Consider the following 15,664-nt stretch of genomic DNA (forward strand, 5'->3'; position numbering starts at 1 on the left):
CTTTAGTTTATTATATTGATAGAGACTATTGCTTACTTTCATTTCTGAGTCACTTTTAGGTCATTCTGTTTGTAATTATAAGTCACCTTTAGTCATTCGTTGCATTCTCCTTATAATTCTGAGACCCTCTTGGTCATTGGTTATGCCTATTCTTATGTGTATATGTTGCAGTTCTGTATAGCTGTACCTTTAATTTTTGCCTATAGTTGAAGTGATGACTATTTAAAAGGGCACACAGGCCTATTTGCCCTTTTTCTCCCCATGAGGTTAACCTTTTCGTGGAAGTGGGGACTATGGTTCCCACACAGCGACGCAACTACGCTAATTGTTGCCCGGGGCAAGAACTCGCCATAGCGGCCTCCTGACCAACCAAACCTAAACACTCCCCCAAATATTTGCCCAATTTTGCGCCCTCCCAATCCGGCATCCGGGGTACAAGCCCTTCTTGCCCTCTCTCCTAGCTACGTCACTGTTCCCACAAAACAGTTCTAATTTTGCCGATAATTTCTATAGTTATTACGTATTGTCATATAGAAGGATGGAAACGCACACAAAAATGCATGTAATAATATTTTGTTTACGTTTCTACTGCCATCTATTATCAATTTTGTAAATAGTAGGAATTCAGTTTTTTTTTTTTTTTTTTTTTTTAAGAAAATGACTCGCGAAAGGATTAAATAAATGTTCTTGTTCATAGCTTGTTCTATAATGTGTGCAAAATTTGTTGCAAAATGTTAACACTAGAGGTCAGGACAGTTTGTACGAGCTGGTTCTGTATTACTCTGAACAGCGAACAAAACTTTTGCAGCACTTCGGACAGCGGACAAAACTTCAAAACCATTTATGCCAAAACAGGTTTTCATGTATTGCCCCTTTTTCCAGCAATTAGGGGCGGCTTTAGGATTTTAATTTTGGGTAGGCCCGCTCCTGCGCTTATGGATATATATTTACACATTTGATTGATTAATGACAGTAGGAAATTACTTTTACAGTAGTGGTTGATACTATTTGTTAAATAATTATCTAACATGGAAAAGCAACTAAAGAGAAACAATGAGAGTAGAATTTGTAGTCGATATAGTTATGTAACAGCTTCAAGTGTAAAGGACATACAAACGTTTGCGCCAATTAGTGCATACCGAACGGAAGAAGTAGAAGAAATATATGAAAGATTAGAAAAAATATATATATAGGCGAAGAGAAAATGTGTGCATGCATAATTGTAATTGGGAATTTTAATGCTGTTTGTTAGAAGGAGAATATAATATAGAGGTAAATACTACAGGGTGGACGGAAAGTAACTAACTATTTTTAATATACTTCCCCCCAATATTGTAGGTATAAACTTTTTTTTGTTTGTTTGTTTTTGTACGTGTGGTTTATTACGCACCATTATCTTTCCAAAAGTTACAACTCAATGTATGCTCCAATATTTTCTAAACACTGTCTCAAGCGAGCAGATACGTTTGCTACGACCTTCCTCAAGACCTCAGCAAGAACACCACTTATGACCTCATGCATCTTTATTCACAAGTTCGCAAAGAGTTTGTGATTTGCTGCGATACAGTTCTTCGTCCACCCTCATGAAAATAAATCTCATGGGGTGAGGTCTGGACTTTGCGCTGGCTATTTTGTGGGACTCCGACGACTTAACCAAGTCTTACAGACAAGGCGTAATAAGAGGGAGCTTCATCCCGCATAAATAACAGTTCATGTGTCTCGTCCCATTCAGAAATCGTAAGCCGTACAAAACTTTCTAACTTTTTTAGGTATCTTTCAGCGTTCATAGTGTATCTCAACACATAGCGTCCAATAATACAGGAAGAAGTTGATCCATAGTATATTTTCAATTTCGGCTTGCCCTGCATTTTTTCAATGGTCTCTTTAGGGCCATCTTCTGCCTAATAATGCTCATTATGACGATTAACGTACTCCCCACACGAAACACTGCTTCATCACTTCAAAGAAAAGTTTCAAACAGGTGTGAATGATCTTCATGCCATACGAGCATCATTTCACAAAATTCAACAGGCCTATCGCAATCATCTGGACACAACTTTTGGATATAATGAGGCTTCCATGGTCTGTAATGTAACTCTTTGAGGAGAATTGCACGCATAGAATAGCGTGTAATGCCACTCTCTCTTGCAGCCTGCCTTGTTGATTTTGAAGGGCTTTGCTCGAACATCTTTCTCACTGTAGCCTTTTCTTCTGATACCGAAGTATGGTGCCTACCTGGTCTCGTAATGTCCACGAGGCTTCCGGCAGTCATTAATTTTTTTGTGGCAATTTTTAATTGTTTTTGTATCCAGAACAGGTTGCCTCCCATCTTGACTCCTCCGTCACCGTCAGGGGCGGATCCGGGGGGGGGCGATCGGGGCGAATGCCCCCCCAGAAGAAGAAACTTTCTTATTTTATATATATCAATAAAACCCATCCCAAAGTTTGGAGCCCTTAAAAGTAGCAGTATGACAACCCATCGCCCCCCCAGAAGTCGATCCTGGATCCGCCCCTGGTCACCGTTAGACCTGAATTACAGACTGCGACACTTCAAATATTGCTGCAATTTTGGCTCTCTCCTCAATGCTTAATCGTCCTAGCATTTCTGTGGCTTCAAAGGAACAACAAAAGCTTCAAAGAATCTTTAAAAAAAAAAAAAAAAAAGGAAAAATTGGATTCTTTAGTTCATAAAACAAGGTAACTTTCATTGCTATCTACGCATAACAATAGAAATTCGCAATTCAGAATACGGAGTTACTTTACGCCCAGCTGTACTTAAGAGTAAGAAATGAGAGAAGAGAAGGAACGAAACATTCTTGAAAGCAAAACGCTGTCATAGATGTAATATTGAATACTTGGGATAACTAACGCAAGAGAAATTGAAAACTCCAATAAATCAACAAGGGTTTCAAATATACCTAAGTATAGTGTCATGATACAGAAAGCTTTCGAAATATTTCAAAGAACGCAAAATTTCTCCCTGAGGCTGATATCTTCTCAGATTACAACATGGTGTTGACTGAAGAGGATATTCAGTTGTACAATATAGCTAGGGGGAAATAGGATGCAAGAAGTTAGATACTAACAAGTTTCAAAATGGAAATAAAAAATAATTTTGTTCGGATATTCGAAGAGAAACGTTTTAAACTCAGAAACAGTAGTAACATAGACTAATTAATGGACGAGGGGAACGTGCATCAAACAGCATCAGAGGGAATCGTAGAAAGCGAGATCAAACAGAGGAAGCCATGGGATACCGAAACACCGTTAAAGATTACGGTGTCACAGATTACAATGTGCACCACGAGAAGGAATTTGGTTTAGTTTTTGCTAACTAAATTTCCTCCAAACCTAGGATTACTTAAAATTATATACTTTCAAATACTTTCAAACGAATGCGTATTTATAATAGGAAATATTCAAGTCTAAAATTTGTGGAGTAGAAAGTCGTAGCGTTGTATTTCATTTCATTTTAGTGTTGTATTCCACGGACAGCATTATACTAACTCTCTAATCTTAGCAGCATTGCGGGTAGTCTATCAAATAAGGATGACACGCATAATTACTCCTATAGGAATACATGGGAAACAGATTTTTGATTGTCTATTCCTTGGGATCAACTGAATGGATCATCCCCAACGAAACTCGATTTCTAACTTTAGACTCTCTACGTTCTGACCAATATTAATGATGATCCATCAAGAAGTTCTTGAGATTTTGTGTCTCCCGGAAAAACAAAGTAAATATACAGGGTGGCCCAAAAGTAGGTATACAGTCCCGTCCCGTATTTTATATCATTTTGTATTATCAAACAGGTAGACCTAGTTTCTTTATTATTTGTTCTTAAGAGTCTTCATCCCGGCGAAATTAAAATACCGTTAATTTAACAGTAATTATGTGATATCTTCAAATAGATAAAAGATAATTGAAATATGGAACAACAGCGCCCTAGACAATATTATTTTGCGTGAGGTACCGTTATCACAAGTCACCTAGTGGCTTTCCGTTTTCAGCTGTTCAGAAACGCGAAAATAAATGCCAATTTTCAAAATGGTTCGAAATCGAAAGCAGATAAGTGAGTCGTGATAACGGTTTCTCATGTAAAATAATATTGTCTAGGGCGCTGTTGTTCCACATTTCGATTATCTTTTATCTATTTGAAGATATCACATAATTACTGTAAAATTAGCGGTATTTTAATTTCGCCGGGAGTAAGACTCTTAACGTCTTTTTACTTATAACATAAGCCCGGAACAGACGAAGCAAATAAATACATAAACTAGAATGTTATACTTGATCAATGCAGGTGTGTATACCTACTTTTGGGCCACTTTGTATATAAGGGAGTTTTTTGGTAAATCAAAACTACTTAAAAGTAGAGAGTATGGGAAAAGATACTGAGGGAGGAAGGTAGAAAAAGATGTACAAGAAAGCCGAATAATGAATCACAAAGGGAAACCAACACGACCAGGAGATCATATTCTAGGAGAAGCAACTATAAAAAGAGAAAGCAATTAAAAAGGATAGCGAAGTGTTAACAAAAGGATTGTATTGAATGTTACTACTTGATTATGGTTTAATTTTTTTTTTTTTTTTTTTTTAGTGTGCTATTTAATACTTTACTGTAATATTTTGTGAATGAGGAACAGTGGCTCAGTGGTGCCAGTATTATGTGATCGAGTGGACTGAGGCGTTAGGCTGACAATCGTAAAGCGAAGCTCATAGGGGGTTCGAGTCCCTCCGCTCAGCATTGGTGGGTTAACTGTCCTCGAAGTTTGTGTGTTCGCGTCCCTGTTGTATTCGAGTCAGTAGAAATGCGAATAAATGAAAATGAAATGAAATCTTTCAGTTTAACTTGATTATGCTATTCAGGCTAAGGGAGACGCTGAGTAAGACAAGTGAATGACTATGGAAGAATTAGTGGAATGAGAACGTGGGAGGAAACGGCAGTACCCCGAGAAAACCCACGAGCACGATGTTGTCCACCACAAACTTACTTGGGAATCGAACTAGGGACCCCACGCATCAGAGGTGAGCGCTCTATCACTGAGCCATCTTGCCCTCCCGGAAATGCGAATAAGTAGAAGAAAATAATATTTAAAAAATAAAATGGTAGATTGCTCAATTTCGATGCGAGGATCCCATGCCTATCGTGCCGATGGACTTTTCAGTGTTCCGTCGTTTCCTCCCGTATTCTTATCCCAGTAGCTCTTTCATAATTTGATACAATTAATTATCTGTCTCCTTTAAGTATGGGACGTTAAAATTGAATATTTCATTTATGTAACCTTTTATTATTATTATTTTTAAAGTTAATTCTTGTCAGTTGAAAACAGCTCGGCTGTATTAAAAGAAATTGATCCTTTTTGTTGCAATTAAAAACCAGCGTAAAATTGCAAGAATTTTAAAACACTGGAAATTTTGGAAGCTAGAAATTAATAGTTATGCTAAGGGACAGTGTTTATGGTCTTTGAAAGCGACGCTCTGACTTCCTTTTAAAGGGTGATAGCAAATCAGAGAGTAACACTATGGTGTTACCACGCTTTTGTACAGAGAATGAAATGTATCTCTCACCCACTCACCTGCCCAAACTGTAGTGTACAATCGTTTTCCACACAGCAACGTCGCATCACAGCTTTCATTTCATTTACCTAACGCACACGCCATCGACTGTGTCCCGCGCATTAGATCTAGAATATACCGTATATTATACAAAAAAAAAAAAAAAAAAAATCATTCATGCCATAACAAGTACCAAAATCTTTCTGTCTTCCTAACACTTTTCCCCTTACTCGTTTTCTGTTTATGATTCCTCTAAATTGATGTCTCCTACCGCAAGGATTTCAGCCCGCAGGATATAAAACAGCCTTGTTCAATTGATTGATTGATTGACTTGGAATTTAACATTTTTTAGCTATATGAGGTGATTTACAGCATCATTTCGAATTGGCAGATGTATGACGTAGGAACATGCTTTAACAATAGTAAAATCGCAATGAGATGCATGTTGAACAAAGGAGGGGAAAGGAATACAGTAGGAAAATGAAATAAAGAAGTGTTGGGAGGGTATGCGTAGTCACGGATCCACAAAGTAGTATGCCTGTGAAACCATAGACTACGAAATCAATGTTCTCGTTTTGCCTGTCTCACTATCTTTTATCAACATTGCTACCTTCCCTTTTTCGTGTTGTTTATCTTTAAAGGAAGTAGCAAATTGTGACGTCACAAAATTTAGTTCAAAATGACTGGCTTAACGTAGGATCCGAACCATATTAGCTCCCAACGGGAATCAAACTTTGGTATGCTAATCATGTAGTCACGAAGGTGGTACGGACGAATTCAGGTTTCTGGAGCAATTCCGAAAATTTTATCTCTGCCGAAAATTGAACCAGAACCACACTACACGCGTTAACCAATCAACTACACAGGAGCATTCAAATTTAAGACTCAATTGAATGTCCATACGCGTTTGCTTCATTGGTCTACTCTTTCCCATGAAATCATCTAACATAAATAGTGTGGGATTGGTCAGTCCTTGGGTGGATGATCCATTGGCGAAAATCAAAAAGAGTTGACAATCCTACGTTCAGACAAAATCGTAAGAACAATTCGAAAGCCATTTAAAGGAAAGGATCCGCGGTGGTTCAGTGGTAGAGCATGAGCTTTCACCTCTGTTGCGTATAGTCCTTGGTTCAAAGACAGCTTGCGCCAAGTTGACTTTGTGGTGGACAAACACCGTGTGTGTGGTTTTCTCTGGATTTTTCCCCTTCTTCCTACCTTCTTCATTCATTCGTTCTCATAATCACCGTTTCCTTTAGTTTTAGTGGCATATAAGTGGGACGCAAAACTGAAATATTTCATTTTTAAATGAAAGAAAACAAGTATCCAATTCAATGAGTTTTTAGTGATGTGTGACGGTTGATTTAAACCATCCTAGGCTTCCTGTCACAGCATTTAGTATTAATGTGGTGTGTATATATAAGCAACAAATTATTATGTACAGTACAAGGGGCTATAGATATGATGAACATTTGCAATTCTATCTCGCGAAGTGAGTTTCTTCAACACTCAATATGGACACCTCTCCATGTTTATTCTGTACAAATGTTTGCTCATACGTAACGATTTGATGCTAATAAGTGTCATATGCGTTGATGGTGCTTTTCATTATAATTCTATGGCACACATCTGGCCGTGTTATTAATTACTTTTTCTGCTCGAATGTGGTTGTATAAGTGCACTTGATTAGTAGGAATATCACGTGAAGAAGTTAATTACGACACGACAAACTCTTTTGTTTACAATACAAGTGACAATACCACGGTGTATGTGAAACCTTTTCTGATAATTAATTCATTAAATCATGGGAAGTTTTGTGTTCAGTTCACATTACATTTTTTGTTTTACATACATACACAGCGGTGTCATTCAAATTATTTAATAATCGGTTCTGTGATTGGTATAATAAGTTAGTTTGTTTATAAGAGTTTAGTGTCTTGTTCAACAGCAAGGCTAATCTTACAATTTAACAGAGAATACCAACCATACGAGTTCCCACTGGGAATTGAACCCGGGTCTCCAACGTCGAAGATGACTACGCTGACCATATACCCCATTAGGGAGCTCTATATGTACCTCTTTTAATGTAATATAGTTGGACCTCGATAACTCGAATTTTCTCACATTCCTTTGAAATCTCCATTACATTCAATGTTTAAAATGACCTCTGTAAGTCGAATGTTTAAAAATTACAACCTCGGTAAGTCGAATTTTAAGAGTTTCATTATTATACTTAAAAAAAAAAAAAACAAAAAAACTCGATAACTCGGACTTTCGTATTTGCGAACCTTCATGAGTTGGAGTTTACCTCTTTAAGTCGAATTTCTCTTGATGTGATCTCTATAACTCGAAACCATAGCTCTATGCTTTTACATGATTGTCATTGTTACTAATCTGTACAGTAATTGTGTTTTACCCATGTTTAATATTTTATATTTACTAGTCATTGTATTTAATTTAAGAAATTTCCATAACTTTGAGTTATAAGAGGTTGAATGAATAAAAATGTTATATAGAATTATAGAGGTTATATAATTACTTTTTATGAAGAACGCGAAACCACAGTATCTCGAAATTTTTTGTGGCCACCATGATAACTCGAACTTGATTATTTGAAAAACTTGATAACTCAAAATTTTATCTATTCCTTTGAGCTTCGAGTTCCGCTGTATACTGTTTCAAACTCACGCGCATTCACATTACCGTAATTTTGTAGCCACCTGTGATTGTGTGTCCATGTACAGTATAGTATATGTGTCCCAAGAAATCGCGAATAAGACGCACAGTAGTTGGTACTTCAATTATCTTAAACTTGCGCGGAAACTCGTAGAAAAAAATATTTGCTTATTTCAATTAGTGCTCACTATGATTTGCTGAATCTCATTCGAGAAAGTTGTTTTTCCAGATTCCTCTTAATTCCCATAAAGTTCCCCTTGCAGTTAGATTGGAATTTAACCGAGGAACACCTTTTTAACAAGAGACTGGCTCACCAAGTGGTACAAAGCTAATTTTTGACTAAAGGGTGAGTGTTTGTCATTTGTGCACGGAAATCCAATGAGTTTGTGTGATACAAATCCCTCGTAAAACTGTAGGTGCTCATCTTATTTAGACTTGGTGCAGAAAAAGAACCTTCTAAAAATGACGGATTAAATTTAAGTCACATTTCCTTTCTTTCCAGAAATTAACCCAAATGATACTGTAATAGGTAAATTCACAATCAAGACATCTGTTATATATATATCACTCAAACTTTCACTGTTATCTGTTGGCTGTTAAATGAAGTTCTGATTTATACGTTTTCTGTTAACAGATTGACTTACCTAGATTTGGTTTCTAAGTCTTTTATCTTCGATAAAGTTACTTACACCATTCTAACTTTAATCCGTCCAAATAGAGGAAAATAGTATCTGATGGAAAGGTTGTTTTGGCATTATTACTATCACTTCTACTATTAATACTACTACTAGTAGTAATGCAATAATAATAATAATAATAATAATAATAATAATAATAATAATAATAATAATAATAATAATAATAATAATAATAATAATAATAATGTTAGCGCACACCTTCAATGACGAAGACCCCGAACTGATTCCCTACTGGAGTTTATACGTTTCGGATCCTACATTAAGCTGCATAGCCTTAATACTGAGAAGGGACTTTAAATATCTAAATCAACAAACGTACCAATAATAATGTAGTGATCATTAATATTAACCTTTGAAAGAATTAAAAAAAAAAAAAAAAACAAGAACAAGATTAATAGGAAAGGGTCAAAATATGCCATTATTATAGAGGAGAGGGGAGACAAACGTTGAAAATGATTTGAAATAGGAAGCTGAATTGATTAGGAGATGGTTTAAGTATAATTTTAATGAAGTATATATATATATATATATATATATATATATATATATATATATATATATATATAGAAAATGGAAGGTAAATCATTAGTGCTTATAACTAATTGACAAAGATGAACATATTGATATCTAGTATTTTGTTAAAGTAACAATCAAATAAGCTTGTGTGTGTGGCAGGTTTGCATACTCATTTCCATCTAGTTTTAACATTTTTGACATTTGTTAAACAAGAAAGAAACATGTGTAAAATTAAGAGCCGATAAATGCAAATTCTATGAAGTAATTTCTGTATGTAATCTATTTCTTCTTCTTTTTTTCTTCCTATTCAGTGTACTTCCGGGTCACAATGTCCATCCATGAACCATTCAGGGAGGAGCTTAGGAACAGGTCTTCGACGCTATATCAACAATTGGCACAAAATATCACCCAACCTCTCAACCTGCTCTTCGACGGAGTTCCAGGAACACAGACTGTCACTGTTGTTAAATTCGAGTAAGTATAAAATTTGACACAGTCACTTAATGTTTCTTTACGAGACTAACGTGAACTTAGTAAGAAATATATGTAATTATTTACATTATATATTGCGGGAGACTTCATACATATTTTAGCATGCCTCGTAGATACATGGTTAACAAACGCATCTTCGGTATGGGATCCCGGGGTTTAATTCAAGGTAGAAGCACGGTGATTCAGATTCTATGTTAGACAATAGGTCTGCGTCTGGGTGCTGAAAATGAATGGTTGAATAAATGACTTATTTGTGTCAAAAAAAAAAAGATCGAAATCAATTATATACTGAGTTTCAATGCACCATGAAAATATTCTCATGTCCCTATTTTAGAAGTTAACAAATAGGATAAATATGTGGGAAATGAAGTTTGTTAACTTTTCATCATTACTCAGGAGTATGTAAGTTTTGTGTCAATTTTCAGTTACACTCTTAATAAGTATGTATGATATGAGTATGTGACCTAATGATTTTAACAGAATCTGTTGATAAATTCAGATTGAAGAAATAAGCTGAGCAGCATTGGCCACATCAGCTCCCTACTTCTTAAGTACCTTGAATTCTTTGGAATAAAGCATTTAAAATAAGGTTCAATAATTTTGTATGTAAGACATACGGTATTATTGGATATACATATGATTGCGCAATTCGTAATTTCTCCAGTAATATTTTTGCCTTCCATCAGAATTTAAAGAGTACTTTTAAAGTGAAAAGTCATAGACGGGAGTGGGGATTTCAGGGAAGAGAGGAAAGCCAGTTTTTCTGCAATTGGTGATGTGACTTCCCTCTTATATAGGGTGTTTCAAAAGAACACTGACAACGTTAAGATAAGACAAAAAGTATAGACCAACCTGGGTGCACAAATGCTTCCTTTCGGAGTTATAGTCTACCAAAAACATGAAAAAAATGAACTTTAGAGGTCCATAGTTCCAAAACTATGGAACCTACCGTAGTCAGGTCAAGACTTTACTTGGGAACTAGTATGTACCCTATCCAAATATCCATGTTTCAGAATCTTGTGCTACTTCCGCAACAATTTTTATAGATGTGGCAGGTGCCAAACTCCCTCTATAAAAATTGTTGAGTGAGTACCTTACCGTTTTGAAACATTTTTGGATACTGTACGTATTGTTCCTAAGTGAAGTCGTGACTCAACTACTGTAGATCCCATAGTTTTGGAGCTATGGACCTTTAAAGTTCATCGTTTTATGTTTTCGGCAGCCTATAACTCCGAAAGGAAATACTTATGCACCCAGGCTGGTATATACTTTTTGTCTTATCTTGTTGTCAGGAATCACCTCCCAAACGTTGTCGATATTGTTTTGATATACCCTGTAGAAGTCTGGAGCCGCAGCTGTATATTGGTTTATTTACGTTCACAGTCAACAGACAGTCAAGAACCATGGGAAGGAAGGATATGGTACTTACTACTCATTAGTTTTAATTCTATTAGTTAAATGCAACTAATTGGTTTATTTCAAAGAAGGCATAATCAAACGGTCTTCGTTGGTATGTAGGCCAAATACGGAGTCACAGTTGTAAACGTTATTAAGAGAACTTAGGAATGTAAAATGGCTTAATGTCAAAGACAAAGAAGGGTCATCTGGCTCTTTTTATTATAGTGACCTCTGAAAGAAGCATCTTTAGAAGTGGACCATAATTGAAATTGAACAGAGAATTGAGTATCACATAAAGCGAACAAGAATCTCTCTTCGGACAGATTGAGAGAGAGTTTCGAGTTTTCTTCGTCTCCTTTGGTGTTCCTTTTTTTCTTCTTTTTGTGTAAATCTTCGTTTAAGAAAAAAGAGCCATTTAGTTTTACAAAGAACCTCCTTTTGACATCCATTGCTAATCGACTCAAAGCTATTTTTTTTTTCTGATTTCCCCCGTAGACTAGTTGTTCTGTTCCATTCTGATGTCAAAGAGCGCTAGGGATTGTACTGTACTTGAATAACTGCTGCACCCGGTGATTCTAGAATTACATAGGGGAAGAAACAAAATGGGCTTTGTATTTCATTTTCTTTCTTTTTATTTTTTTAGTACGGTTTTTTGTCCCTTCTGGTACTTGAAACTCAAGACCGAAAAAGGAACAAAGCGCAATACAGAGACAAAGAGAAAGATGGTGATACTTTACGAGTATCAAACGGTACCAGAAACTTCTTTTTTTTTTTTCCTAGACAATTGGAAATTAGAATATTGTCGTTTCCGTCTACCAGAACAGATACTTTGTAGTATTGTTTCACCGCCCAGTTACTTATTTTGAATGAATGACGGAAATATTTAAATTTTAAGTGCTCCTTTCATGCTTTTTGCTACGTTGTTAGCCTTCCAAATTTTAGTCTGTGTAATTTGGGGGGGGGGAAACTGCTCATTTTAGCTTTGGAACTAACGTTAAATTATAAATTTAATCTGATCAAAGAAAACACTTTATTATTACTAATCTGTGTTAGTGTATAACAAATCAAACACTTCATTATTACTAATGTGTGTTAGGGTATAACAACAAACACAATCTTATTACTAATCTGTGTTGCAGTTTAAGAAAGCAAACACTTTATTATTACTAATATGTGTTACAGTTTAACAAAGCAAACACTTTATTATTACTAATCTCTGTGTTACAGTTTAACAAAGCAAACACTTTATTATTACTAATCTCTGTGTTACAGTTTAACAAAAGAAAACACTTTATTATTACTAATTAGTGTTACAATTTAACAAAGCAAACCCTTTATTATTACTAATCTGTGTTAAGGTTTAACAAAGCAAACCTCTTTATTATTACTAATTTGTGTTACGGTTTCGGCAGTATACCATTGCCTTCATCACATAGTGTGTCCGATTAATTCGATCATATGTATTGCCGAAACTATAACACAAATTAGTAATAATAAAATGTTTGCTTTGTTAAACTGTAACATAGATTATTAACAATAAAATGTTTGTTGTGATCAGATTTAATTTTTGTTTAAGCTGGAGAAATGTTATAGAATTACCATGTTCTGCCGTCTGTCGACAGGTATCAGAGCATTAATAAAAGGTAACTGTGCTAAACAATAAATGAACAAAAAACCGGAAGTGATAGGAATCTAGTGGAACTTCCGGTTTCAATATTGATTTCCCTAAAATAAACATGATAATAGAAGCAAGAAAAGATTTCTGATATGCATTAGGTACTCAAGAATAAGTTCCATGTCAATTCAAGTCTCTCTGTTGTAACCGGAAGTAGCAGAAGTTTTATTTTATCCGGTTTCTCAAGCATAAGTTCCATGTTCACTCTAATCTCTCTGTTGTAACCGGAAGTCGCAGAAATTTACCATTTCCGGTTTCAATATTGATCACTGTAGAGTAAAAACAATGAGATAGCGCCCCAAGAATCCTACCTCCGCCCTTACTGGTCTTCTAAAACCGGAAGTGGAAGAAATCTATTAACACTTCCAGTCTCACTATTGGTCCTAATAACCGGAAATGGTAGTTGGTAACAAGAAACGGTTTTACGTGTTGATTTAGTCCCAGGATGAGTCATGTAATGAAACCGGAAATGACAGATCTACAACTTCAAGTTTCCACCTTGAATCTGCATAGTTTGCAAGTCTATCGTAGTTTCACAGTCTAAAACGAAACCCTGTGGTTTTGTTTTTTCTTTTACTGAATAACCTATTAGACCAAAAATGTGCAACACGCTATAAAATGAAATCATAACAGCTTCATTATAATTTAACAATTCTATATGATGTCACACTTAACAGTAATTCACTGTATTTTAACAGTTCTATATTATGATATATTTTGCCAGTGATTCAATGTACTTTTACTCTCAAATTTTACAAAGACAGTAGCCATTAATCATGAGACTGTAAACATAAACAATGACACATTTATTTCTATATAAAAGTAAATTTTCGGTCTCCCTTATTACGTAGAGTTTTAACATGGACATTGCTGAAGGGAATTTAAAGGGCACTGCATTGGATGTGATGTCTTTTTTATCCTTTATTTTTTCTCTTTCTTTCTTGTGCCCATCTCTGGAGGAATTCGTTTGCCATCAATCTTCGTCGGTCTGATGGGATGCTGGATGCCTTTCAGAGAAGTTGGCGCCTCCTCAGTGCAGAATACAAGAAAAGGAGGAGAAGATAGCTTTCGGGCAGCGCTTCTCTTTATTTATTTTTTTTATCTTATTCTTTCAAAACCATTGCATTGTCTTGTTCCTCCTGTTTAAGAAACAATTAACGCGTTCAACTATAAATGCTTGCTTCTGTGTCGGGTCCTTAGAATAATAAATCAGTCGGCTTTCGTAACAGAGACGACAAAGTTGCCAACTATTCAAATTGACCTGTCACTAATTCAGATTATATTTGTTACATAATGATTCTCAACTGGAGATACGTAACCCTTGGAAGTACATTCAAAGATCTATGAATGATACATAATAATTTGAGTTCAAAATTTGATGGTTACTTCGTATGACAACAATTTGCCATTAATTTTTTTTATCCAGTGACAAATCAATCAAGCTATTAAAACAAGAAATGTAATTATTAAAATGTGTTGTTCACAAAATTTGTAAATGTATTAATCATAAATAAATAAAATAAAAGTAAACTTTTAGTTTACATCATATATATATATACTTGCAAAGACACAATAATTTGCAACATTTTAACTTTGTCAGTTACAGTGGCGTATGGTGCTGTTTCTGGCTGGAGAACAGGTTACATGTGGTCACAATGGCAACACATCCTTCGCCAGCGGGACATGTTCTAAAAGCATTACTAACACTCTCCTTTGGTATAGCGACTAGCATATGTGCCTTTGACGCATATAGTCCTGAGTTTGATTCTCGGAGAGAGAGCACATAAATTTAATTTCACAACCGTTCACATTCATTAATCACTTTATCTTAAAGGGATGACCATGGAACCTTACACTAAAAAATAACCGTTTAACGTAATATTCACATCTATTAGTAATATGGACAATGTTATTTACGGAGATTTTCATGTCGTTCTTGTGTTTCCTCCCACATTCTCATTCCACCATTTTTGCACAGTCACTCAATTTTTAAGCATCTGTCAGCCTGGAGCATTAAATTAAAGCTTTATTTATTTATTTTCGTTTTGAAGTGCACTCGTCCAAAGCCGCAGCTTATCGATTTCCAAATTTCCAGTAAGTTCCGTAAATCTTATGGATCTTTCTTCCACCACCTTTGTCAGTAGTGTAACGGTTCAAAGTTGTGGCTTATTTGTTATGTGTGTTATTTTGTTAAATAATATTGCAAAATAGGAAGAGCTTAAAATTTCACGCCCTATTTCATCAGAGACATTATTCCTGTTATAGAACTGATTAGGTCATTTTGAATTGTATTGGAAGTTCCAGTTAAAGTTCTTACGTTTGGCAAATAATTGACAAATGTTGAACCATATTCTTAAATCAAATTCAGAAGTACAATGTAGCTGCTTTTGTTTACTGACTCACCACCCGTCTTCGTGTCCTCTAAATGTTAACTGCTGCTTTAAGAAAGGAAGTCTATGACTCTAATTAGACATTCTAATATTTTTTCTTTTCTTTTTTTACATTTTAATTAACATTGTAATGTTATTTATCCACATGAGTGTCGATCCATACGTAATCGAATGTTTTTAACACAGTAATTAGATGGAGATGTCTTTAGGACTATTCATGTGGGTGACCCAGTCTCTAGATTAGTGGTTCTCAACCTAAT

The 15,664-nt window shown here is 35.3% G+C and overlaps 1 protein-coding gene and 1 long non-coding RNA gene across 28 annotated transcripts in view; one reads left to right on the plus strand and one right to left on the minus strand.

Moving 5' to 3' along the window:
• Positions 1-15,664, minus strand: part of LOC145668699 (uncharacterized) — an 867,338-nt gene that overhangs the window by 538,389 nt on the left and 313,285 nt on the right. The window lies entirely within an intron of this gene.
• trol (terribly reduced optic lobes) overlaps positions 1-15,664 on the plus strand; it is a 1,284,884-nt gene that overhangs the window by 523,369 nt on the left and 745,851 nt on the right. For all 26 annotated transcript variants that reach the window (XM_081736787.1, XM_081736791.1, XM_081736768.1 and 23 more), the window contains exon 3: positions 9,761-9,923. In XM_081736787.1, coding sequence (XP_081592913.1) covers positions 9,761-9,923 — 163 coding nt within the window. The remainder of the gene's footprint in view (positions 1-9,760; positions 9,924-15,664) is intronic.

Source organism: Thermobia domestica, chromosome 13 (genome assembly GCF_964235325.1).
Source record: "Thermobia domestica chromosome 13, izTheDome1.hap1.1, whole genome shotgun sequence".
Taxonomy (NCBI): domain Eukaryota; kingdom Metazoa; phylum Arthropoda; class Insecta; order Zygentoma; family Lepismatidae; genus Thermobia; species Thermobia domestica.